The sequence below is a fragment of the Poecilia latipinna genome, unplaced genomic scaffold (assembly GCF_001443285.1).
Source record: "Poecilia latipinna isolate Pla-1442-1.1 unplaced genomic scaffold, P_latipinna-1.0 Scaffold1300, whole genome shotgun sequence".
Classification (NCBI taxonomy): Eukaryota; Metazoa; Chordata; class Actinopteri; order Cyprinodontiformes; family Poeciliidae; genus Poecilia; species Poecilia latipinna.
The window spans coordinates 69,848-95,822 of record NW_015113916.1 but is presented as its reverse complement, the minus strand read 5'-3'; the positions used below and the strand labels follow the sequence as shown (position 1 = coordinate 95,822).

General features: G+C 37.8%; 1 protein-coding gene across 1 annotated transcript in view; it reads right to left on the bottom strand.

The window, feature by feature from the left end:
- Nucleotides 1–25,975, bottom strand: part of aqr (aquarius intron-binding spliceosomal factor) — a 45,937-nt gene that overhangs the window by 16,489 nt on the left and 3,473 nt on the right. The window contains exons 9-31 of the mRNA XM_015055174.1: nucleotides 25,853–25,953; nucleotides 25,670–25,746; nucleotides 24,240–24,304; nucleotides 22,864–22,980; nucleotides 22,061–22,174; nucleotides 21,801–21,904; nucleotides 18,484–18,586; nucleotides 17,465–17,585; nucleotides 17,067–17,208; nucleotides 16,577–16,755; nucleotides 16,013–16,180; nucleotides 13,550–13,719; nucleotides 12,911–13,152; nucleotides 12,602–12,751; nucleotides 11,504–11,573; nucleotides 9,999–10,109; nucleotides 9,585–9,694; nucleotides 6,895–7,030; nucleotides 4,963–5,172; nucleotides 2,383–2,520; nucleotides 2,219–2,290; nucleotides 1,787–1,974; nucleotides 1,527–1,698 (exon numbers count right to left, since the gene is read on the bottom strand). Of these exons, the coding sequence (XP_014910660.1) occupies nucleotides 1,527–1,698; nucleotides 1,787–1,974; nucleotides 2,219–2,290; nucleotides 2,383–2,520; nucleotides 4,963–5,172; nucleotides 6,895–7,030; nucleotides 9,585–9,694; nucleotides 9,999–10,109; nucleotides 11,504–11,573; nucleotides 12,602–12,751; nucleotides 12,911–13,152; nucleotides 13,550–13,719; nucleotides 16,013–16,180; nucleotides 16,577–16,755; nucleotides 17,067–17,208; nucleotides 17,465–17,585; nucleotides 18,484–18,586; nucleotides 21,801–21,904; nucleotides 22,061–22,174; nucleotides 22,864–22,980; nucleotides 24,240–24,304; nucleotides 25,670–25,746; nucleotides 25,853–25,953 (3,060 nt within the window). The remainder of the gene's footprint in view (nucleotides 1–1,526; nucleotides 1,699–1,786; nucleotides 1,975–2,218; nucleotides 2,291–2,382; nucleotides 2,521–4,962; nucleotides 5,173–6,894; nucleotides 7,031–9,584; nucleotides 9,695–9,998; nucleotides 10,110–11,503; nucleotides 11,574–12,601; nucleotides 12,752–12,910; nucleotides 13,153–13,549; nucleotides 13,720–16,012; nucleotides 16,181–16,576; nucleotides 16,756–17,066; nucleotides 17,209–17,464; nucleotides 17,586–18,483; nucleotides 18,587–21,800; nucleotides 21,905–22,060; nucleotides 22,175–22,863; nucleotides 22,981–24,239; nucleotides 24,305–25,669; nucleotides 25,747–25,852; nucleotides 25,954–25,975) is intronic.

Here is a 25,975-nt window from a genome sequence, read left to right as displayed (position 1 = left end):
ACACATTTTGCAGACTTTATGGCTGAAAATTTAGATAGTTAAATGAAAAACATTACTAAGTATTAAAATGGTTGTGCTCCAAGTGTGAAGCACTTAGAAACCAAAACAAGCAGTCTGAATGTAACTTCATACAGTTGAAATCGGCCCCCGGAGAGAACATAAAGACAGGAGATTATGAAAGAATGTCACAGTGGTGGAAGAGCCATGGATGCTTTAAACAAGTGTTTTCATTTAGCCTACTGTGTTTTAAACACACCAGCTGGACCAGATATGGGCTGTGAAACTGAATTACGAGAGACATGTGGATTGGAGAGAAACTTTCAAACAAATAAGAATCTTGCTGAAGTATCAATAGACTGAAAAGTAATATGGAAAGTGCTTTAGCAAATGAGGTGAAGGAGTAACGCGCTACACGTTCTTTATAGATGATCTGCTCAGAGTTAGCGCACAGCAGTGGTTGTAGCGGTGTTTGCTCAGCTGTGGGAGGTATTCAACAGGGACTGGAAACAACAGCTTCTCTTGTGTCAGCCATATTCCCCACCGTTTCCTAGCAAAGTTAATGTGTTTGCGCGTGTGTGTGCTTCAGAGCGATCCTAGTAATTCCCTCGAGGAACCTGGAAATGGCAACAGCAAATGGAGTTGAGTTGCATGTGACCTGGTGCCTTGAGAAGTGCACATGCTCCGGATTTAAGGACAAAAGGAAGCTGTACTCCTCACAGAGCAATATGATTAAACTAATAGGACAGACAAGTAAAATATTAAAGAAAACTCTATTTTATTTTAAGAACAGTTTTTTCCCCCCCTAAAATAAGACCCTGCAGCTGTTCCATATGTCTTTGTATTCATCAAAAGTAGTTTTGCGTCTCGTCGTTTAAAACGTTGCTGTTGCCGTCTGCACATTTGTAAATCTTATCTTATTGCAATAATATATTTGGGAATAATATTTAGGAATGACGTTTGACATGCTGAAGTGGTTGGTGCAAAAGAAAGAAGAGCTTATGAACCCAGCCCACTGCCCACACTCTGCCTCCGAGTCAATGTCACGATGAAATGCAATCTGGCTCCGGCGTAAAGGACAGACCCACTGCACACTTGGCACAGTGATCAATATAGCATATAAACTGATAGAAGAACCACTGGAACATAAAAATTAATGAACTCTTGTCCAACCACCAATTCAGAGGACACACTTAAAGGGAAGTGATGGAGGTGATTTCATGCTACATCAGTTTTAAGTCTGCAGGTGTGTTTGTCTTTGTAAAAAGACAGTAAATTCTGTTCTGGAGGAGCACAAGACATTTTGATTTGACATTATGTTTCCAACGCTCCGCAGATGTTAGGGATAAAGATGCTTGTACTAAAACTTTACTAGCTGAAGAAACAAAACAATGTGGACTCGTACTGTTAGGATAAAAATACTCAAACATTTTGTTTACCTCATTTCAAACCCCAATAATTAAGAGGTTTGTTTTGATACAGCTTGCAATGTGCACATTGATTAGGTTTTGAGGGTGTTGCATACTGACCTGGTAAAAGTAAGGGTTGGGTTCAGATTCTCCCACCCCATTAAAGTCCTCCACATTAATCAGCTGGAAGTCAAAGGTCAAGCCAGGGTTGGGTACCTGGAACTCAGGAAGCTGCTGAACGTGAGGCAGGTTTCCAAGGTGTTTATAGCGCCAGTTGTAAAGGTTACAAAGGCTGAGGACAGAAAACAGATGAATAGGATTCAAATTCCAAAATAGATCAAGCCAAATTACCTCCTGCTCTTTCTTTGACTGTGACCTACCTTGCGCGCGCACGGCCCTGTGCATCCAAATCCACGGTAGGAACCCCCAACCGTACAAATCTAGTGAACAGAGACTGCTCCATGTTGGAGTACTTCTGAAATGCCATGTTCTTGATTACGGGGGGCAGCTGGTGGTGGTCTCCGATCATGATCCAACGCTTCAGCCTGCTGTAGCCATCCTGTGGGTTCTACAGACAAGAGGAGATAACAGGTTGGAGGCATTTGCACAAGTTTAAAAATACACTTTTTACACATGTACTGTAAGAAGAATAGGTAATACACACAGAGAAGTAAGTGTTAACACTCCATGTATCAAGATCTGACTTGAAAAAGTCTAATCAGTGCGAACACATACCATTTAAAAGAATTTCAGTCATCTCATTTTGTCAAACTCTATTCAGTCTTTTTCCAGATAATAGAAAGGAAAGTTACCTGCAACAGCAGAGGGATGAACGTCTCGATCTCAAGAATCTGTGCAGACTCCTCCATCAGGATGTTGTCGTACTAATAAATAGCACAAAAACCTGGTTTTACAACCCACATTGTAGGTAACTATATACGTTCCTCCTGGTTGCCGTCAAAATTAGAAATGCTACCTTAAATCCTAGCTCCACCAGGTCATGACGTTTGAGTGCAGCGTGTGTGCAGGTCATGGCGATGATTTTAGCTTCCTTCACCAGGAGATACTTGGAGCGGTCCAGTCCACTCCTCAGCAGCTCAAAGGCCCTGAACTCCTGGTCAGATGAGAACGAAAGTAGGACTTTAACAACTGTTCATTGTGGTATTTTAAAAAGTGGGTGTAATAAATGTTCATTTCTGATATATGTATAACGTTGACTTTGGTGATTGTTGCCCAATCAATTAAAAGTACTTTGTATAACACGTAAGCGCTGAAAAGTGCTCCATAAATCAAATCTCATTGGCTTAATTAAAAAAACAAAACAAAAATCAACACAAACATAAAAATGGCAAGAAATTCAAAGCCTAAAAAAAACAAAACAATGACAAACGAGGCTGGAAGAGGACTGTTTTATTTCAAAGTAAAAAAAAAAAAATCCAAAGCTCACTGTTAAGAGAACTGCAGTAAAAAGTGATTATAGGGGTGCTGCTGCATACATTTTTATCTAATGCATTCATTTTAGAAGTGAGGTCATATTGTGGTGCATTAATAAAAAAATAAATAAAAAATGAAAATCCAACAAGCTCCTCTGTGTGATTAATCGCTCAATATAAGCGCCCTACAGAGCCCTTTTACAGGTGGATTCTATTGTATTGTGAATGCAAAAGAAAAGTTGTTTGCCCTAAAATCCACAGCAGTTTATTTTAACGTGTCAATATTTTGATATTACAAGAACGCTGCGGGGTTAAAGGAATGCTGGAAGAATTTGCTGTGTTTTCATGCAGCCCCAGAAGCTGTGGAGACAGGGGAGGACGGAGGGGAGGGCGAGCGGCATTCGGACAGCGCCGTGGCATAAATATTTGATGTGTTACTATTTTAGCATTAATATTAAACCAATCAAAACATGCAATATTGATGAGGTCTACTTTTAACCATCATGCCTCCAGACTGAGGAGTAAAATCAAGATAATAAGTATTTGCAGAAATTGATGAGTGGGCAAAAAGAATGAAATAAAAAAAAAGCTGGAAGAATCCAAAAGGAGGTCACATCTACACATAAACTCCTAAGGAACAATAAATCACGATGCATTACAGAGTAGTCTCATGACAGCTTATTTAAAACTGCTTTTCCATTCAGAAGTGAAGACAGATCAGCAACCGCAGCAGGATGTTACTTTTGCTACCTTGCGCCACGTACGGGAGCCTCTCTTAATGGGCGAGCAGATTTCACTGCAGCATGGGTGAGGCCGAGGGAGGAGGGAGAAGTGCTGCGATGCAGTGAAACAGAGGCCAGCCAGATAAATCAAGGTCACCGCACGACACATGTCGGGATATTACCTCCGGCAAATAACTTTCTTTATTGCTTTTTGGAAACCATCTAGGTGTTCCAATAAATCAGAAAGGTTTTCAGTTATTCTACGGAAGTAGGTGATAAGCTAGGGGGGAGAACGGTAACACTTATTCCGGTATGTGTTGCAATGTGTGAATTAGTATGAAAACAAGTGCAAAGCAACTGAGGGAGCCATTATTATTATCATTATTATTATTATTGTTTTGATGGTTATTTTTTCAGATTCCCAAACATAGTTATCAAAGTACAAAAATATTGCTGAGCAATCTGCTTAGATAATCATGAATAAGTGAAGCAATGAACAGAACTATAGCACAAAAGCGCTGCAGAGGCTTTGTCTTACTAGTCACCAGTAATCGACAGCATATACAGATAAGAAAATCAGCAAGTTATGCATGGGACAATGTGCAGCATTTGGACCCCCAGCTAATAGCTTAGGAAAAGAACCAAATGCAGCTGGCAAAGCTTTTGCGTTTGAACAAAAAGAACAAGAAAGAAAAATGTTGGTCACATATGTGCAGGAGCAAGTAGAAGTATTCGTACACCCTGAACTTTTACACATATTTCGTTACAAACACTGATTTGAATATATTTTAGTTTAATTTGATATGAAAGACAAAGTAGTGTACAAACGTGCAGCTTCACCATAGATAGGAAAAATCATAGATAGTTTTGTAGACCTTTTCCCACATAAAATCTGATAAGTGCGGCATGCATTTGTATTCAGGCAGCCACCGTGCATACACGCTTCACAGCAGTCACGGCTAAAAGTTTTTACGTGGCTCTACCACTTTTGATCAGATCTGGACTTTGACTGGGCCATTTAGACATATGATTATGCTTTGATCTAAACAACACAAATTTATACTGTATTTTTCAAGAGGAACCATAGCACATATGCAAGTTGCTCTCTTACAATTTTTATTTGTAAAATACATTTATAAACTATATATAAGTGTTATGCCACTTTGCAAATATGTGATGCTTCGTGTTGACCTCTCAAAATCTCAAAGATGTACACTGAAGTTTGTGGTTGTATTGCAACAAAATGTGAAAAGGTGTGAATACTTTTGCAAGGCACTGTAGATACAAGCTGTGATGGATGTGTGCTCCAGAAATAGAATTACTGTTCTCAGATAACCTCTATATCTCACAGAGTTTTGCTCAGCAGTGATGAAACCAGGAAACTCTTTTAAAACGCCTCACCTCCAGCTGGGTAAATATTTTCTTGATATGGCGATAGCAGCCCTCCGCAATGTCCATGTCCTCCTCGTACGATCGGCCCTTGAATACAGGCTGCGGGGCGTTGGAAAAGTACTTGTGGAAGGGAAAGTGTGCAGCAACAGCCTCCACCTCCACCTTCTTGCCCTGTTTAGGTTTGACTTTGCTCATGTACTGCTCCCAGCGTGATATCACCTGTAGAGAGGAGAGAAATTGGAAACATTTTTTTTTGAAAAGCCTCCAGGTTTGATCACTTTTTGATGCTCACCAGCACACAAATGTGCAGACACTTGCAGGGCTTTTGTTTGTGGAAATTAGTGCCTACGATTCTGCCTTTCTTAGTCATCGTGGTGTTGCATAAAACAGCACAAAAGTGAACAAATGAGAACAGATAGTCTCCTTTTAACAAGGCTTTCCCGCTGAGAAACTAATAAAGCAGCTTCAACCTAACAGCAGGCTGTTCTATAAATAGTTCGATAAATTAAAAAAAAAAAAAAAATGGAGAGAGTTTTGCTTCAGAGAGGCACCTTGGTGATTTAACTGGATGCATCTGTCTGTATAAATAATTGTGATCACAATGGAAACATCTAAATACACACCATTTTGTTAGGGGTTATAAACAAGTGCTGAGCTGATTGAGAATGGTTTACAATCTACTGAAATGCCACTTTTATTTTATTTTTATTTTAAAAGCAAAGAAAGTGTAAGCACAGTAAACCATCTTCTAACTAGCACTAATTACTACAGAAGCAAAACAAGAGCGAAACACCAGGACTGTAACAAGTGTATAAATACGTAAGTACAAGTGGAAATCATTGTGACTTGGTGAAAATAACACCAGAAAAATTAAACAAGAGCTGAGGGATCAAATACAAAATTTAATAGCAAGGCATTCTCAGACTTGACTAAGATTGACCCTCTCATGACCTCCATGACTGTTTGAGCCCAGCTGGATTCTGGCCAATCTCGAGGCCCTAACACGAGTGTGAAGGCAATCATAAAAGTTCTGTACTCTCAGTGCTCTGCAAATAGTTATTTCACGTTTGCTTTTCCAGGCATCCAACAGCATAATGCCACAGCTCTGAGTATCACGGCGGGACTGAGATGTTTCCTCATGATCTCTGTGATTTCTCACACTCTCTGCAGAGAACATCCAAGTTCCAGCTTATTTACAAATGTCAGAGTACGGCGTTAGTCTGGTGTGCAGCGGCTTGTATAATATAGGTAGAAATTAAATGATCAAAATAAAAAATACTTTCTCCTAAAGCAAGGGCTCAACATTACTGTGACATGATAGGACAAGTAAGGCAAACTGAATGTTTTGGTTTCAGAATAAACCGAAATGAAGTTTACAAGTTCCCAATAAAAACTGCACTCACAGTTCAAAATAAATCATGTCTATGCCAGAACTTATCTTGTACAAAATATGAGTGAAAATGAATGATAGTTTAAAATTCCAGTTATTTTGGAGTCTGAGTATGTGTAGCACAGCACAGGGAGTACAGCTCAATAACTCTACAATATTTACAACTCCATAGAGTTGAGAGAAATAAAGCTTCTATTGTGTTAGGAGTCAATTGTTATAAGATTTCTGAGAAAAAGGACAAAGGTGCATTCAAATAAATTCATCAAAAATCTCTCTGGAGTCTTTGTTGCTCTGTAGCTCAATAACATAATCCGACACAAATTTGAAAGATATTTAGCTGGTTGCTGGAGAACAGAAGAAAGAAACTGAAAACAAACAAAAGTAAATAAAATAAATAAATTTGGACCTCTGAAAGAGATTGCTAAACTTGTAGTCAAAAATCAATATTGTTTGGAAAACAAAACTATTCAGCTGCTTGGACAATTAGTGCCAAATGAGTTAATGTTTCTCTTTGAGTTGCCACAAGTGCTCATTCCTAAGGTTATTTTTACCTGATAGAGGTAGAAGTGCCCTGCAGTCTCACAGGTGTATGACACGTCTCCTGGGACGTCCAAGCTCTCCTGTAATCTTCCCACCTCTCTGAGGAGCTCCAGTCTTCTAGCAAGGACATAGTTCACTCTGCCATATCTGTAGAAAAATGCAACATGATTAATATTTGTTGATTTTCAGAACTGTATTAGACTGTTTTATTTTAACAGAATAAAGCAAGGGCCTTGTTCATTTGAAATCAAAATTAACATGTAAAATTATTCCGAAATGTACAGAATAATCAGCCTTAAGCAAATATTTGGTTCTGTTGTTATTACCGACTTCTTTATAGGGATCTGTTAAAATGCTGGATAAGATATGTTAATTATATGTTAACGTGATTCAGATATTGCAGGATTCATTTCTATTTGATTAATCCATGCATATTTTTGTGCAGCTGGACTTTTCTGAAAAGCAATGAGCCATCTCAGACACACACAGAGGAAAAAGGCAGGGTCGTTAGGGTGAGATTAGAGGTGAGCGCTATTTTTAGACCATCTTCAAAGATCATCAGTCAGCAAATGACACAAAGAGGATCATACAGACCTGCCTGTTTGGGAAGAATTAAATAAAATTAAAAAAAAAGGAAAGTGAAGATAAATGTGACAAATCAGACCTATTTTCTAGATCTTAAAAACCCCAAACATATTGCTTTTATCTGCCTTTAAATCTCAATAAAACCAAGAATATTTACCATGGATTGCAAGAGTTTGTAGTTTCCCCTTTGGCAGGCACTAAGTGTAGCTTTGCCATCCATTTTTTATTTTACCTTGTAGAAAGTGTTAATTAAAACCCTCTGGCTCTCTCTAGCTGGTGTCAGCGGAGTGGAAGAAGTGTGGAGTCTGCATGTTGGGAGGCAGCAAGGCACAGGGAACATGTTGGATGTGGCTCACTATAGCTCTTTCTTTAGCATTTATGTTTTTGCATAATTTAAAAAATGCTAGTGACTGCTTTCGTGTCAAGATCCCAGTTCACATACAGCACTGAGTACAGCAAGCAGAAATACCAGGGACATGCATGAGAGACACAGAAACCTCCCCACCGTTCTTCATAGGAACTCTAACGGAACATAATTACTTGGGTAATTTACAATAAAGCCAGTAAGGACGCTTTAAATAGTCACACTATAGGAACTAATATTCTGTGATATGGGACTATTTATATACAAAAGAAATTGCTAAAAGAAAAAAAAAGAAAAAAAAAAAAAGAGACAGGTTCTTATTTGTTCACTGATGGTGTTAAATATAGCAGCAGTCATAATGAGCTCTAAATGCTTTGAGTATCTTGAGCCAAGTCTTCCACAAGTCAGTCATGAGACTTCATAATAGATCATTCTCTATTTCACCGAGGATATGACTCACTGACCTTCAAGGCAATTCACACACAAAATTAGTCTTTACAGAGCTGCAAGCAGTAGTGGGTTTTCTAAACCGAACTTCAATTGTTAGTTATCGGCAAAGCAAGAAGTTTGGACTAGTATGTTGTATTATTTGCACTGGAGACAATGGTTAGGTATCAACAAGATAAAGTACATTTCAGCCTTAAGCCTGAGGCACATCTCTAGTTTAGCTTTTGGACAAAAAAGAAAAAAAAAAACAACAGATGATCTTTATAATGACTGCATACAAAAAAACAAGACTCATTAAGACACATAAATGCAAACAACACAACTATAACAATAGCATAATAGCATCTCTCTCTCTCTATATATATATATATATATATATGTATATATATAAAATGCTGGCGCTCAGTTACGTAAGAAGAGCTGCACTCTGCATGTTTGAATTAAAACATGTTTAATTTAAAACATGCTTCCTCACCTAATAACCATTTTAATGATTTTTTTAAAGAAAATTAGGTGCATTTATTCATGCAGTCACTTGTGAATGTATTTATTTCATTATCCCATCAAGCTCTTTAATTACCTAGCAAATAAATATAAATGAAATACCCTGTCAGCAATATCCAACCTTTAATAAATAACAATCAACACAAATTGCAGCTTGTTTGACAGTGCTTTATAATTTATTTATCTTTTTTTTTTTTTTTGCTAAAAACTACAATATATTAAGTGATTTTTAAAGGCAAAATTCACTCAGATCTATTTCTGATTATTTAATGAATTATTAATCCATTTAATCTCAATTAATATGAACCATCTGTTAATATTGTGCTACAATCTCTGAAATATAGACTAGCATGAACACATTTTTAGATAAACAATTATGAAGCTACAAAAAAGGGTTTATAACTTAAACCTGGAGTCGTGCTCCAGTTCTGTGCAGCGACATAACTTGGGCTATTTTTAAAAAAAATGATAATTATCAAAGCAGCTTTTATCAGATGATGTTTCTTGCTCTCCAGCGACAGAATGCAATGGACAGAGAGTGGAGAAACAATATTTTTTGATTAGTGAAAAGGCCAATGTATGCAGTAAAGCCTAATAAATTAAAACAATGTCTCCAGTGTGGCACATGAGGTTATTAGAAACTCCAGTCACTGTGGATAAATTATTAAGAACATGGGCTGCTGTTTTCTGGACTGTGAGGGACATGAATGTGAGTTTATACACATTCATGTCTATACACCATCTGTGTGTGTGTGTGTGTGTGTTTTTTTTTTTTTTCCACTGGTTTCTTGTTGTCCTCACCTGCTGAAGTCTTTCTCCGTCTCCAGTTCCTCCTCTCCGTGGCCCAGACGCAGAAGGTGGCGCTCATCAATGTCTAGAGCCATGATCTTTTCAAAGAGCTGGTTCAAAGCCTGGTGTAGAAGAAAACATACAAAGTTGGATTCTACAGGGAATAAATACAGGAGGAGGATTATTATCGAGCTATGTTTCTGACGGATAAGGTTCCTTCTGGTAAGCATTCACTGGTGTAAAACAAGAGCAGATTACTTTATGATTTAATACTTAAGGGGAGGGCTGTGGCACAAAGGAGCTTAAGTTTTTCCTTCATGGTATAAATGTGACTGTTGCCTTATTAAGCTGCGAATTCTCCAGACACTTATTTCAGCAGTGTTTGCAAAACCGTTTTTCCGTGTCTTTGAGTTTGAGTGTGCTGACCTGATTGGAGTGAGTCACTATGAGAGTCCTTTGCTCAGGAAAATTGTGATAGAGGTTTGAGATGATCTGAACAGCCACGTCAGTCTTTCCAGTGCCCGGCGGTCCCACAACCTGCGGGCAAACAGGAATAAGGCAGTTATGTAGAAAGGAATTAATAACGGGCAGACAAGAAGACATAAAAAGGTACAATAGGGAAAAGGCAGAGTATGCATTTCCATAATGGGACTCATAAGTTTTCAGTCCTTTTCTATGATATGCACACAAAATGAACAAGAATCTTTCTATCTTTCTACAGATGTCAGGCCTGAATCTTTGGACAAATAGGTGGATGGACAGATCAATACACTATTAAAAGGAACGAATGGATGAATGGAGAAAGGGATTGTCGAACAAATAGACAAATGGATGCACGGTTAGACGGATGGACAAATAGACATTTGGAGATAATGAACGTACAAATGGATGACCAGACATTTAGACGACTAAACAGACGGATGGACAATGGGATGCAGTATAAATTGGGGAAACGTAAAAGATTCTTCCGTACTTATTGATACCTGGAAAACACTGAGATCAAATTCAACATTTCCCCTGACCTGTCCATATTGTGTAGGAAATCCTCAGTTAGATCCAAAAATGTATTTTGACAACTTGATTTTTAAGCATTTTACAACAACAAGATTTGTGGTTCAATGAAGTGAAGCTCGAATGGAAGCAGTGCATTACGGTGGAAACAAGTTATTTTGAACGCACATGCAGGTAAGGACAGAGAGCCAGTGGGGGGAATAAATTACACTTCCAGTCTTTCTGTTATACTTACTATGTAAATACTGCTGCCACTTCACTACTGAGCTCAAGCTAACATGATAATAACCCCGAGCTCTATTTACTCAACTAACAAGAAGAGGGTGATGTGGTTATATCTAATACACTAAATGCATATTCATGAAACAGGTTGGTTTTAGCATGAGTCTCTCAGGTGAGTAAGCTCTGCTAAAAATAGTAAGCACAATTACATGTGCATACATAAATCTGCACATAATCAGCTGGTTGGTTTCCCTACATGAAAGCCAGCGAAACAAGGTGGTACAGGGTGCTTGTTCTAATGAATATGGTGTAAACCAAGAAGGAAGGTTAGAAGAGGACAGATCAAGATAATAGCATGCACCAAGAGCTGCCTTATGACCCTGATGAGAGCTTTCAGTCACCACAGAGGAACATGGTACACCGCTCTTCATATCTAAACACCAGGCTGGGGTTAAACACTGGTGAGTATGGGAATAAGTTGAGGAATCCATAGTTTCATTGTTATTTTGTTTTATGTTGACCATTTTATTGCCCGAGAATTCTCACTGTAGAAATTTGTATTTTTATTTATTTATGTTTTTTTTTCCTGCAAAGACAACCTTATTACCATTATTCACCATATATTTGTGCTAAACTTTATCTTATGCATCATAGACAAGAAATCTCAGCAAAAAAACCCCCAAAAAAACAATCCTTACCATTGTTAGTCCTGGCTGCATCCCGGCTCGAATGGCTTCAATCTGAGTCGGTGTGAACTGAATCGTATTCCTGTAAGAATTTTACAGTTCGGATGTTAATAATCCTGATGACATGTTTATATGTTTTATCCTTCATCTGTCACTTTTCAAGATCACATTAAAGTATCACTACAAAAAACTATGCTGCAGAGAGAAGTCTGCATGACATAGCTCACAATGGCAAGTGTCTTATGGCTGCAGTAGTCATTTTGTAGAAATGTAAAAAAAAAAAAAAAAAAAAAGAGTCCATAATAATTTGAACATATTTATATCTATTTGAAGATGTCACATTCAATAAACCAGTTAAAACATATATACAAGGCTTAAAAACAATTAAAGAAACACATTGAAAACACATCAGATGTTCTTGGGGAAAACATCATGTCATATTTATATTGATATGGACTGGCTTCTCTGTTATTCAAAGATAACTCAGAAATCCTTGCGAGGAAAAGATGAAGTGAGCTAGTTTATTTTGCCAAATTGTATTTGCAGAAATTTAGAGTGGTTCTCAGCAATGAGAACCACCCAATGTGCTTGAAAACTTCCGTCAAAACCGGGTGTGCTCCGAATGAGACTACAGCTGGTGTCCTGGATAATGGACTTCCAGATCTGGATCAGGGCATTAATGAGTTCCTGGAAAGTCCGAGGAGCAACCTGGCAATCAGATGGACTAGAGGTGTTCCAGGGGATTTAGGTCAGGCAAACACGGGGTCTGGTCAATGATATCCTCCAGAAACTCCCTCCATTGTTACCGCGTGAGGCTGGGCATAGTTCTGGAACCAAGAGGAACCCTGGACCTAACTCTACCATCATAAGGTCAGACATGGGATTTCTTCTCTATAACGGATCCATGAATGTGTCACCCCAGACCATGACTGACCCACCGTCAAACCAATCATGCTCGATTGTTTCAGATTGTTTTTGACTGTTACATGGGCTCAAAGTTAACTTATTTTCATCTGTAAAAAGCACAGTGCATCAGCAGTGAACCTGCCATTTCTGATATTATCAAAACCAATTGGGCTACAAGAAGCCATGCAAAAAGACATCAAGCACCTTTTGGGCTGGTTGTAGGGATATGGCCCACGGTTGGGGGCGACATATGGCTCCACATTTAAGGTTTTATCTTCCTCACTGTCCTTCTCTTCTTCATCAGCCTTTCTCTTCTTTCCTTTGTCTTTTGTGGTTGAGATGGGAAACTTGATTCTGGGAAGCAATGGCAGAGGTTATTATCATAAATTGTAAATAAATTATATATAATGTAGAATTCCATAAACTAAATCAGATGTATTTAGAAGGTAAATAATGGTAATAGTTATATAAACATGCATTAAATCATTATTACTATTATTTTTTTATTTCTACCTGAAAGGAGGAACTTGGAGTTCAGGATTCTCCTCCAGAACCTTTATGGTGTAGCCAGGAAAACACGACCGCAAGTGGTCCAGAGACAGGAAGGTGTCGTTGAAGTCCAACGTGGAGATCTGATTGGGCATCTTGGAGTAGTGGGCGCTGCCCGGGTCACCGTAGCCAAGGATGATGTCATGAAGCCAGTCAGGCACAACACATTCTGTGTTCATCAGGTGCCTGATTGTCTCCAGAACCGCCTGGAACACAAATTAAAACAGATTGAAGCAAATCAGAAAGAAAAAACAAAAAACAGTCATCTCTCTAGAGGTGGTTTAGCAGAATAATGATATCTGACGAGGGCTAAGTTAACATGAGGTAATTTTATGGCAGCAAATTATGTTTTGACAAGCTACTAATTTTCTAAAAATGTGACCATTAAATACAAACAGTAAAAATATTTGTTCTCATTTTTATCTAAATTTCCCAATTTCTCAATTATTTTTGGACAATTTTGAAAGTATACATAGAAAAGCTTGCATTGATCTGATATAAATAAAAATAAAATGGCTCTTTGCATGACTACTATTATAAAGTGAGTCAGAGACTAATGGCAAAATTCAAAAGCAAAATTATCTTCAGCTTTTTAGTCTTTACCTTGAAATTGTTCTCTTTGGGTTTGCGTCTCATGATGATGTTGAAGGTCTCATATGGGTCTTCAGTTCCATTCTGAATGCTGCTGGTCATGTCCTGCTGATACTGGTTCGGGTCGAGCCAAACACGAAAAGTTCTGCTGTCCCCACGTAGCTTGGGTTTGGGTTCAGGTCCTGGTTCAAGAGGGAGAAAGAAGAAATCATGTTTCTCATAATTAATACAAATGCATGCTACATTTTGCACATCCTCATTAGAAAAAAAATAAAAAATGAAACCAATGCACCATTTTACTTCCATGTGACAGTTATGTACTACTTTGTGTTTACCACAAAAAACCTATTAACATATCTTTAAATATGTGCTTTTAATGTACCAAAATCTACGCACAGTACAGGATTGAAATAATGTTATAAATATGAACTTTTATTTGCAGTTATTAAAATGATCAGAACAAAAACCGGTCAATTATTCATCAACACAAAAAACATGTTTCTCACGTTTCTCTCAAAACAGTATTAAAGCAGCATAACATCTTCAACTGGACAGGACAGTCAATGATAACTTAAAAAAAAGCAGATCTTATTTTGTTTACTCATACCTAACTTAACCCTTCAGCAAATGCTCAGTGATTTATGTGACATGGACACACTATGCAGCTAACCACAGAGCCACTTACCCCTGGTGGGGATCTGAAAGTTTAAGCAAGCCCACTCCGGCAGGACATGTCTCCTGGCATTGTGTCTACTTAGAAAACCCTTCCTTCTCCATATTTGATCAAAGCAGATGAGACAGGATAGGGAAAAGGGTGCTTCGACAAAGGAACACATGCTCCGAGGGAAGACTAAGAAGATGCTTGGAGGGTAAGTTGGGTGAAGCTGCAGAAGCAAACCACTTCAAAGAGGAGTACAGCAGGTAGCAATTTACTACTCAAGTAATTGGCAGATCTGTCAATAGGTATTACTTTTTTTGTTTTTTTTTTGGAAATATGCTGTATTCATAATTATGTAGAATGTTTTCACTATTATTTTATGTTTTTATGCTTTATACCAACAGGTTAAAAAACACAAATAAGCTAATTTTCCTTAAACTTTTCTGGGTTACCATTACTTGGAGTACTCCCTATTTAACCCAGAAAATGATTATTTTAGTTTATTAGTAATATCAGAAATTGTGGAGTACACACAATTTAGATCAACATTATACAGCCCAGAAATGGAATCAGAATTAGAATTAGAATAACTATGAACTTGGAATCCAGAAATACTTAACAGGAACAGTCACTGTTTAGTTTATACTTTACTTTAAACACAGAAAAGGATTTAGAACAAACTTAGAATTGTGGAGTGCTCACTTTAACCCAGAAAAGGAATTAGATCAGTCATTCTTTAGCTTATTTTATCAGAAACTGTAGAGTACTCACTATTTAGAAATGGAATTAGATACTTAACAACCCTGAACAGGAGCACTTAGTTTACATACTTTAGAACAACATTAGATTAGTTTTCTTTCCTCTTTTTTCTTTCCTTTGGTTTGTTATTTTGTTTGTATTTCCTTTTAACTCATGTAAAGCACTTTGAATTACCTTGTTGCTGAAAATATGCTATATAAATAAGATTACCTCACCTTACTTTTAGGTACTTTCAGTACTAAATACTTTTACTTCTTAAATGGCAGATTTGAGCCATTTAAGAATTTATTTGTGCTTTTCATATTTCAAAAAGCACAAAGAAATCGAAATGATTCAGATTATATTTAGTGTTGTAAAATTTGTTTTACTGACATGTTTCATTTTCAGATGAATTTGTAGACTGTACTGATAATGATGTTTGGGAGTGGTCAGAAAGCATGCAGGGAATGCATTTCAAAAAGGGTATTTTAATGGCACCAACTTCTTATTGCAACACATTTATACTCTAATTTAGAAGAACATTTGTCAGAACAACAATTTACTGATTTGTAAAACTTAAATGTGCAGCACTTATGTAAGAACATTACAGAAATGGGATTTTTTATAAACAATGAAAAACAGAAGAAAAAAAAAGCTAAAAACTTTAATATGTTTAATTTAGAGAATAAGGGGTGATTCAGTTGCACCAGTTGCACTGAAATAAAACTAAGCAGCATAAAATAAAGACTTTATCAGCCGCAAGCTGGTCCTACAGCTGAGAAAACAATCTATGGTAAAATATATTACAAGTGGGAAAAGCGTTGCAGATCTAAGAAGAGCTTACTGATTACTTTCTGCAGTAAAAGCTCCTCAAAAATTAGGCAGAACTCAGGGTTGTTGTTGATCTAAAGTTGATGAAATGTAAACAGTAACATACCAGGTCTAAATTAAAATTCTACCATAAAAACACACATCTGACCGGTCCTGGGGATTTGCTTGTAGCAATAAACACTGTGGGTGCACCTGGTTAAATGTCTCATGGCTTTCGGGTGTGTTTTCACAGATTATTGCAACTTTACCTTCTTCAATGACACGGCCCTTTTCATCCAGCATACCCTGGACCTCGCAGCCTCTCACGTACACCAGGCCAGTCTGGTCCAAAAAGGGCTGACGTCGGTCGAAGCGAGTGCCGTAGAGCAACATGGGGCGCACCGTGATCAGAAAGCAAACGTCGTGCTTTCGCAGACCTGCAAAGAGGGGAAACAGAGAAGGAGAATTATTAGAGAGAACGGGAAAATTAAAACTTAAATTTAAACATGTTTTTTTTTTTTTTTTTTGAGGTTTACAGCAACAAATAAAAGATGAAGTTTATGTGGGTCTAGAGACTTAATCTAATATGTACATGTTGACAACCATTTCACTCATCCAAGTACATTGTCCCAAAAATTACCTCGAAGTTATAAGAATACCTTCTGTAGAATTAACACCTCTGGAAGAGAACTGCTTTAATAAAATCAAACAATGCAATACATCTGTTATCTATTTATTTTAAGAAATGCTTAAAATGCTTAAGAATCACATGGCAGAAATTTTCCATAAAAAATTGTAAAAAGCATTTAAATTGTATCACGGTCAGTTTTTACCTTCCCATTCTTGTTTGATGTGATCTTGGACATTGAGGTTGATTGTGACGTCAGCCCGTACACGAGCGGGCCAGCTCTCTCCAATGTTGGGCTTGGCAACTTCAACGATGGAAAAAGTAGTGATAGTCTGAGCCATCCGAGCCCAGCCCCCAAACACCACACCGCCATATTCTGACTGCCTGTGTGAACAGAAAGACAGGAGTCACCACAGGTGCTGAAGGCTGGTTAGAATTGGAAATCAGTTTGATCTAAGGCAACTCATGACTCTACAGCTTACTTATTTAGTTCTGGTAAAACACAGAGCAGGTTGCTGCATCACTTTACGTACTTCAATTACTTTTAAAGTTAGGCACTGGGTTTCTAAATGCCGCAATGTGGAAAAGAAATTATGATCTGCCACTGTGGTTCAATGTGACGGCATCTACAGACAGGAACAGACACACTAGTATCGATCCGTGTTTTACCTGCTGTTCTGAATCAGTTTACCCACCATGGTTTCATTCTCCACACCACGTCTTCAATGTCCTGTCTGATCTCATATGTGGACTCCAGACGAAAGAGGTTAAAGTTCCTCAAAAGGTAGTCGTGAAGCGTCAGGAACTGGAGATTCAGCTTCGGTAGCGCCAAGCAACCTATGAAGGTCAACAAGTCAAACAATAAACATGAGCAAAAACAAGGGATTTAGCAAAGATTTTGAGTAAATCATGCTGATTTTTTATTTTTTTTAAAATTGTGTCACCTCTAAATAAATTGGATTAAAACAGAAAAAGGTGCCAAAGCCCTGCAGGCACAGCACTTCACATAAAGCACAATACAATATGTGGGTGTAAAGACACTAACCGTACATAGCGCATTAATGAAATCCCAGTTCACACATATTTTTCCTACCTTCGCCTGAGTAATACTCCGTTGGGACGATGTTTTCATCCCAGATTATCTTCTCTGTGGGATAAAGGGGCATCTGGTTCAACTGCTCAATCTGAGAGATTCTGCGCTCATGGCGAGACACCTATGGGTGATTGAGATAAAACGTAGGCAGAAAGTCAAGGTTACTAATGTAAGAAAAAAATTCTGCAGCTGCCTTAGCTCCATGTGTATTACCTTCATTATATCTAGAAAACACCTGGTGATATTTCACTTTTAAGGTGCAAAGGTGGTAGATTAAACATAGAGACTTGAAAATAATTTTTTCCATGTTATTTTTATCTATTTATTTATTTCAAACATGATATAAGTATAAAAATCACACACATGACCAAGGAATGCAAAAGACACATATTTGTCTACCAAAATAAACTTAACATGCTTGAAAAAGAGCAGGAAGAGGTAAGAAACTTATGAACTCCTACCCCACAAACTGGTACCATATTCTCAGATGGACCCTCATTATTAAATCAAATTAAAAAAATAAACCTAGGTTAATTAATTTTCCAATTTATCTGGGTTTAAATATGTCTAAATATATGCATCAGTACACACACACTCATATGCGTTAGCCTCAATTTACATACACATTAGTGCTATTTCTCACCCATATTTCTATATCTTGAGAAAATTATCTTCTTATATTTCCTTTTAAATTGTATTAAATTTTAACTTTGTCTTAACTCCTAATTTTTACACCATGAATTGAAATGCAATGTGTTAAAAAAAATAGTCCACAAACTATTGCCATCCGATCAGTTAGTTAGGCAACCAACACTGATAATATCAACTTAAAAGTGTAATTAACTTAAAATCATAAAATAAACTACATAGATGCTTTTCAGGAAAAAAAAAAGACCTACTTCTTGCAAAAGTGACATTTGTCTCTTCAGTTTTAAATATTTAAAGTAACACACATTTACTACAGCAGTTCAAATGATGATCTTCTCACTCAGACAACATCTTAAAACACTGAAACCTACCATCATCTCCAGGAGAAATTCTTTCTCAATGGTTGTATCTTGGCCTTCAGGCAGCTCAGGCAGCAGACACAGGTATGAGGCCACCCGGTGGAGCATATTGGGACTGCAGAGAAACAGAAAAACAATTGGTTACTCAGTGAAAAAATGAAAACCAGGAAAAAAAAAATATTCCTGTGGTATTAATTTAGCCGACACTCATCCAGAGTATGCAGGATTGAAATCAGATTAGCTAACTGGAGTATTGAGATAATGGTTTTTGGCAATGACTGAAATGATGACGATTCAGAGGAACGACAAGGACAACATGGTTTTTACCCACATCCGATAGATATAAAACAATTTGATGCTTCTGCATATCTATGAAGAAAAATCAGTCTCTCTAGCACTTTTTGAAACTACATTCCTGATAGACAAACGTTTAAAATGTATGTGTGACAATACACAGCCTTATCAAATAACTCATGCTTATTAGCACTGCGGCACAAAGCAATTTCTCTATTTGGTTTGAGACAGCCCTTCTGCACCGTCAGCATGTGCGCTGAGGGCCGAGGGCGCACTCAGAGACAGGATTAGGAAAACCACAGCCCATCTCAGTCTCAGAAAGCTGAGGCGCGGCTCTTTGCATGCAGACCCGTTTTAATCAGCCTTCCACACTGTGACACAGGCAGACTCTGGTGAACAGCGAAGGACAGGACCTGGACACGTTGTGACAGGCCTGGACAGCCACACGTGGCACTAAGCAACTGCGACCGTGCGTGCGCACCCCCCACTCTTGAGCAGCAGGGTGGCAATTTTGCCAGTGTTGCACTTTGGTGGCCCAGTGAATGACCTGGCATGGCTCGCCTGGAAGTTCCTTCCCTCAGCAACAAGATAACGTTGGCACAATAAGTCATTCGGGGTAAGAGAGATGACTGGATCAGGTCCTGACTGACAGCGGAGACTCTGACAGGGTAGAGTGGGGACATTTTAAGAACAAGGTAGAGTGGGGACATATCAGGAAGTTTTCAATGGTAAACTGGAAAAGTATTTGATGACCTCCCTTTAATCTAATTATCATGTCATTTTCACATCTGTAGAAGATATCACGTTATTACGATGCAATCACTATCCTGTACAAACCTGGGACATATGCATGTTGTATTAACTTAATATTGTTTAAATGTGAAAATATACTGTAATAACATGAGAAAGCATTTTCGGTGTAATAAAATGTTCATGTTCATGTGTTTTTCTTTTGCTCGGGTGGTAGCTCTACGCTTAAATACAAATGCACCAAACACTTTCCTGATTCTTCTACTTTGAGTTGTTCTTATAAAATGCGACAAAGTTTGTTATTGTGATGAGGCAAAATGCGAAAAGGTTTAAAAGTGTATGACTACTTTGCAAGGCCTTGTAAGTTTGATAAATTTTTTTTGAGTTGAGTAAAATAAATGTCTCAGTATTTTGTCGCTTTACTAAGACAATTTTGTATTTAGCTCGCAAAGGAGGGTTAGGATTCAGTAAATACACCAGTTTGAGGAAAACAATCACAAGTACAGACATATTTGAGAACAAATACTGCTGCCACTGTATTTCATCATGTAGTTAACTTCTCTTCTTTGCCTACGATGCATTTGCCATATTTGAAAGAACTGACAGTGCGTCTTCATGCAGACAGACTGGTAGGAGTGATTAAAAGTGTGGGCAGGCGGTGCAATAATGATGCATTTGTTGTGTGTGAGGCACTTAGCGGATAAATTCAGAGTGGTGGTTGACTGGGAGCTTAGCCTGTGATTAGCACAGCTGGAATAAACTGGCATTTGGATGAGACGTTTGGGCGAAAACTGCATGGCTAAATGTGATCGCCACATTTAGAGTTACTCAACGGTTTCTTCAGTGGCAGCTAGGAAAGCCGTGGAAAATGCAGCCTGTTCAATTTTCAAAACCCAAATTCTGGGAGGAGAAAAAAAAAAGTTTTTACTAACATGTGAAATGGTTCCACCTGTTTAATGATATTATAGGTACAGTGACAACATGCACTCAGGGAAATTACAATGTCAAAACACATACATCTAATGACCTTTTGCAGATCAGCAGCATATGATTATGCAGTTATGTATACCTGAAGTTAATCTAGATTCTCACAGCCACTCAGACAAAGGACTGTTCATCAAAGTGAGGGTGGTCTTTGGCTATTTGGCAAGCTAATATGATCTGACAAACACAGCTGTTCAAAGAGTTTATTCTCGAGCCGCTGCAAATCGATTAAATTAATGAGGCGTGCCTCTCTGGCTTGTACCAGCTGCCTGTTCAAGGGTTCACTAGCCGCCTTTTAGCAAGAAGTCAAGCAGCAATGGCAGCTTGGCTATATTACAACACAGCGGTAACTTAACTGCAAATGTAAGGCCTGAATTTTGACTGCGACTTCTGTGACATTCTGATGAGGTAATGTTCCTGGAAACACAGGCTTTTATGGATTGTCAAGTCCTTGTCTTCATTTAAATCTGGAAAATGTGTTAAAAACTTCTTTTTTTGTAGTCTAAATGTCTGGCCTAAATTTGGCCACAAAAAAGATGCTAGGTGTAATTAGCTGATTTGATCAATTTTAACAATGTGTCAAGCATTTATACACTATGTGTACAATTATTAGGCAACTAAGCATTTAAACCATATTTTCAAACTCAAAATTGTATAAACTAAAATGCAGTTTTAAGCACATCAGGTGATGTGAATTTGTATAATGAGGAAGGGTCTGGTGTAAAGAGATCACCTCTCTTTCAAAGTGTAAATAATTTATAGTAAGCTTAAATTGCACAGGCAAAAAAGCCATAGATCATATCTAACAGACCTTGAAAAAAGCTGTTCAGAGGGATGCAACCCTTTTTAAATTGCCAAAATGTTGTGCCGTGATCAAAGAACCACAAAACGGGGGGGGGGAGGGAATCCTCACAGGATGGTTTGTTGCAAGAAACGTGTTGAGAAAAGTTAGAAATTAAGTGCCAAACATTTGAGAAAAATCAAACGTGGCACTGTCTTGTTCCAGAACTACAAGCTATCTGGACTTCCAAGGAGAAAAGTGTGTTCAGCTCTGCTTATGTTAATAGAGATGAGCTAATTATACCTTTTCAAACTGAAGATCAACTCCCAAATGTACTGCATTATTTGGCAATGCCAAATAAGGAGTTATATAGGAAAAAACAACATATTTTACAAAGATGAAAAATGTTGTTGGAGAAACCTTTTGAAAAAAGAAAAAAAAAAAAAAAAGAAAAAACTGACTTAAACGTCTTTGATCTTATCTTACAAATTCTAAGTCTGAGTCACTCTTCTTTCTTTACCTGAGATGCCCAAAGAGTTTGGTCAAAGACTCTCTCGTGTCCACAGAAGCAACATTGGACAATGCAAAGTCATGCAACTCCGGGAAATGAGCAAAGGCAGCTCTCTGAAAGGAAAATGAAGTTGTGAAAAAGTAATAAAATGTTGCATAATTACACATTATCAGTGAGCAGATGTAACATATTGTGAAATATATCACCAGGAGGAATGACCCATGAAATTATCAGCAAAAGCATACAACTGCCCTTTTTAGTGTTGTTACCTGGAGTGAAGTGATTCTGTCATAGTGCAAAGTGGTCATCTCTTTCTCAGTCAAAGCATTTCCTGTCTGGTCATTGATCTCAAAGCCAGTGTAGAATTTCAGCATGTCAAGAAGCTACAATCAGAAGAGAGGATGAAACACTGAAATACTCTGTTTTGGTAGTTTGTTTGAGCCCCCCTACCTGTTTTTGGTAAAGATGTGTACAAAGCCCTTAAAATAAAAAGCTACGAATACTCTGTGACTGTAAAATGTCACCCTTTGCTCTAGGTCTCCAACAAAGAGCTAACGATTCAGCTGTGGAGATGTCCAGAGCTAAGGTCAGCACATTTATTGCATTCATTTTTCAATAATTGGTGAGGAAATTAATAAGTGTGCCAACATGGATTTTGTTGTTCATATTGATGGATAAGGTGCACACGGGTTTGTGATGATTTAAAGTGATATTACAATACAAATAAAAGTTATAATAAAAAGTATTGAAACATCCATTGCAGTTTCATTGGTAATGGATTTAATGGCAGCGTCTCGACTTCACTGGAGCCGAAACCCGACTGCAACACAAATAATGATTTAAAAAAATAAAAATAAAATAAAATAAGAAGGCTACTTATGACTCCCATTACATCAAGTAGTGCATTTTCTTCAAATCAGCACATAATAACTATTTAATCATATCTGTTTCCAAAATGTTCTGAATCAGGTCATGCTACAGAAATAAAAGTTTAATTGCATTTAAGGCTTTTTACACATCTTTGCATTCTCCCCCCATGTCTATAGAGTTCAAATCTTTTCAAGTTTTGTACCTGACAGAAAAGGTGGCCCTCCTTTTCTCTTTTGGTGAGACCAGAAAGCTGGCAGTTGACCAGCAAGTGGGAGTCGTCCAGCACGGTATTGAACCAGCGCCGCGTAGGAAGGAGCGCCTAGACAGACAAGTTCATGTACGTAGTCATTAAAATGGTTGTCGAGTTAGGATTAGCAAGATGGGCTAATGCTTCTTTTCTGTTTGAAGGTTGACAGAAATGAAAAAAATAACACTTACAGTAAGACAACAACATACACTGTCAACTCCCTTTACTCTCATTAGAATAGAGGGATAAATAAAGCTTGTTGTTGCAGGAAGAGAGGAAATAATACGATGCTATGCTTTGTGAAAACTCTGAAAATGCTTTAGGCAACTCAGAGGAAAAGCATGGCTGATACATACAGAATCAAACTACAACTAACTGAAAAAAAACCCCCAAAAAACAAGCAAGGAACCAATAAAGGTAAATACATTAGAAACGTGAAATTTAAAAGAAACGAAACTAAAATGGAATCATCCTTTATTCATTTAAGATTGTTCTTCAGAGGTAGCAGGTGCAGCGAGTTACACCCAAAACACGAGCTGAACAGATACTTTGATATCCAGCACCGTCTTTGATCTCAACACGGTCCTTGGAGCCAGCATAACAAAATCCACACAGATCTTTTTCCTGGGCTCTCATTTCCAGGTCATCGTTGTGCAAAGGAAGTATGGGACTCCAGGCAACCGAGTCTTTGTAAAGTGATATTGCTGAAGGACAGGGGAAGTCTGCGGAGACAGTCAGCTGGGCGGCCACTCGACGCTGCCAGGAACTGCAAGGCCAGCCTGTCAGCAAAAACTCTATTCACCGCTAACGGCAGCACTAATATCGGTCTTATGGGATGATGTGTCATCACCAGCCTCATTGGCAAATTTACATTCCCAGGCCAGTTTCTTTTTATGCAAACAAATGCAATTAAATTTCACAAATGACATGACAAAACAAAGTGATTTTGTCGCTGGCAGCTCTTTATCAAATTTCCAAATGATGAGCCTGAAAGTAACTCTTCCCTTACTCGAATGAAACACTCCTGCTTCAAATACTGGAGGAATTTTTTTTTTTACAAATGTTTTTCCAACTCAACATTTTAAAAATATGGCAGAAAACCAAAAGATGATTGGTTGTAACTGCAGTGGAAGGTGATTCTACAAAGTATTCACTTGGAGGAGCTAAAAACTGATATCAGACCATCAAGTTTCAGCTGTAAAAATCTTATTAATTTGTGAGTGATAAGCTGTTACACTGTAAAATGTTAAATAAAACATGACAGAAATGCTGGAATAGAGAAATTTTGTAAGACTGTCTGAGATAGAATGTGAATAAATGATGCGTCTTACCTCTAAATCAATCAGCAGCTCAATGAATCTTTCACAGTAATGCACTTTTTCCATGGGAACAGGCCCTGTGAACAATAAAAGACATTGTGTTGAATGCAACTGCAGCTTCGATCTAACCACACACTTTTAAGAAAGATATGAAACACTGGATGCTACAGTGCTGTAAAGGACCCATATTTTCATATTTTCATTAAAAAGATGCACGTGGACCACAATGAAGGTGTCATGCTGTCCGAACGGACCTTCCCATAAGATGCAGCATGTTCAGCAGAGCGGCATGCTGGGACCCAGCTCCTCATTATAGCCGACGAATGCAGCAAGGATCAGAGTGAAGCGTATCCCACTGGCCTTTAGATCATAATCTAGTATGTCAGCGTTGAATTCTACCTAAGCACAGATTCTGTTTTTAGCATTCAGGTAGGGGGTCTGTGTGTCAGCGTGCATTACCACACACCGTGGTCGGTGCCCGTGGGTGTACGGCGGCTGAGTGAATGCTTCTTCGCCAGCACTCAGAAGGAAAGTAGAAGGCAGTGCAACTCAAAGCATGCATTAAAAAAAGATGATGTTTTCAGCTCCGCAGAGTTTAGCTGGTGTGTATCTTGATACTTGTGGAGCTTTTTTAATTGTTGCATAGCTTTGGCAACATTGATCCAAATGGCATAAAATGTGTCCAAGTCGAAAACTGTACAGTTCATTTAAATGTTCAATATGCCCCCTCCCTCCAAGTTGTTGTATTGCCTATTAAATCAAATGGATACATTTGAATACAATATTTTCAAATACACTATCACTGCAATTTGATTTCTGTTTCTTTCTACTTTATGGAGTTCAAATCCCTTCAGAATGCTACTATTTAGTAGTATTTTTCATTTGGTGAAGATATTTTTTATCTACTGTTTATCTACCAATCTGCATGTAATGAATATATATATATATATATATATATATATATATATATATTATTTGGGTTGAAGAAAATAACATTTCCTTTAGCGAAGAAAATATTTTGTCATAAAAAGTTCAACTGAAGTTAAAATTACACTTCTGAAAAATCAAACCAAAAGTCGCTACACAATATTTAATCACTAAATATTTTATGTTGGGGTTCAAAAACAATAAAACTGTATGAATATTGCTACAGCTGATGAAACCTGACGTTAAAAATGATGTTCACACAGAAAATATATTGATGCACAATATTCCTATGACAATCTCTAAAAGATTATTATCTTGACTGCAGGTGTAGAACAACGTGAAGGTTCCCCTAAATAGTTAAAAAGATGGAAGCCTGTGCCATGTTATTAATAATTTAAAATGCAGTGATCAATAACAGAGATGCAGTTTTTTTTTTCTAATTTGATTCCATCCTATTTTATTCTACCCAATGAGAACCATTTCCCCAAGGAGCTAAAGGCATTTCTTCCAATTACCCTCAGCTGGAACTGACATCAGAACGACCCGAAACTTTTTAATGAGAGACGAAAGAAAAGTCCTTTCCTTGGTTGCTCTGGGGAAGACAGAAAGAAAACAAATCAGTAGCTGCAAATCATGAATTATAATGTCGTAATAACTATAGATCTTCTGAACGTGCTTAGCAAAGAAAATTATATTACTGCTCGACTGCTTCGGCATCCATCTTATCAAATTTTTTCTTGATTAGATTCCAAAACTTCTGCAGCTTGGGAACTTTCTTCAGCTCTTGTAGGAGTCTGGACTATAAACACACACACACACAC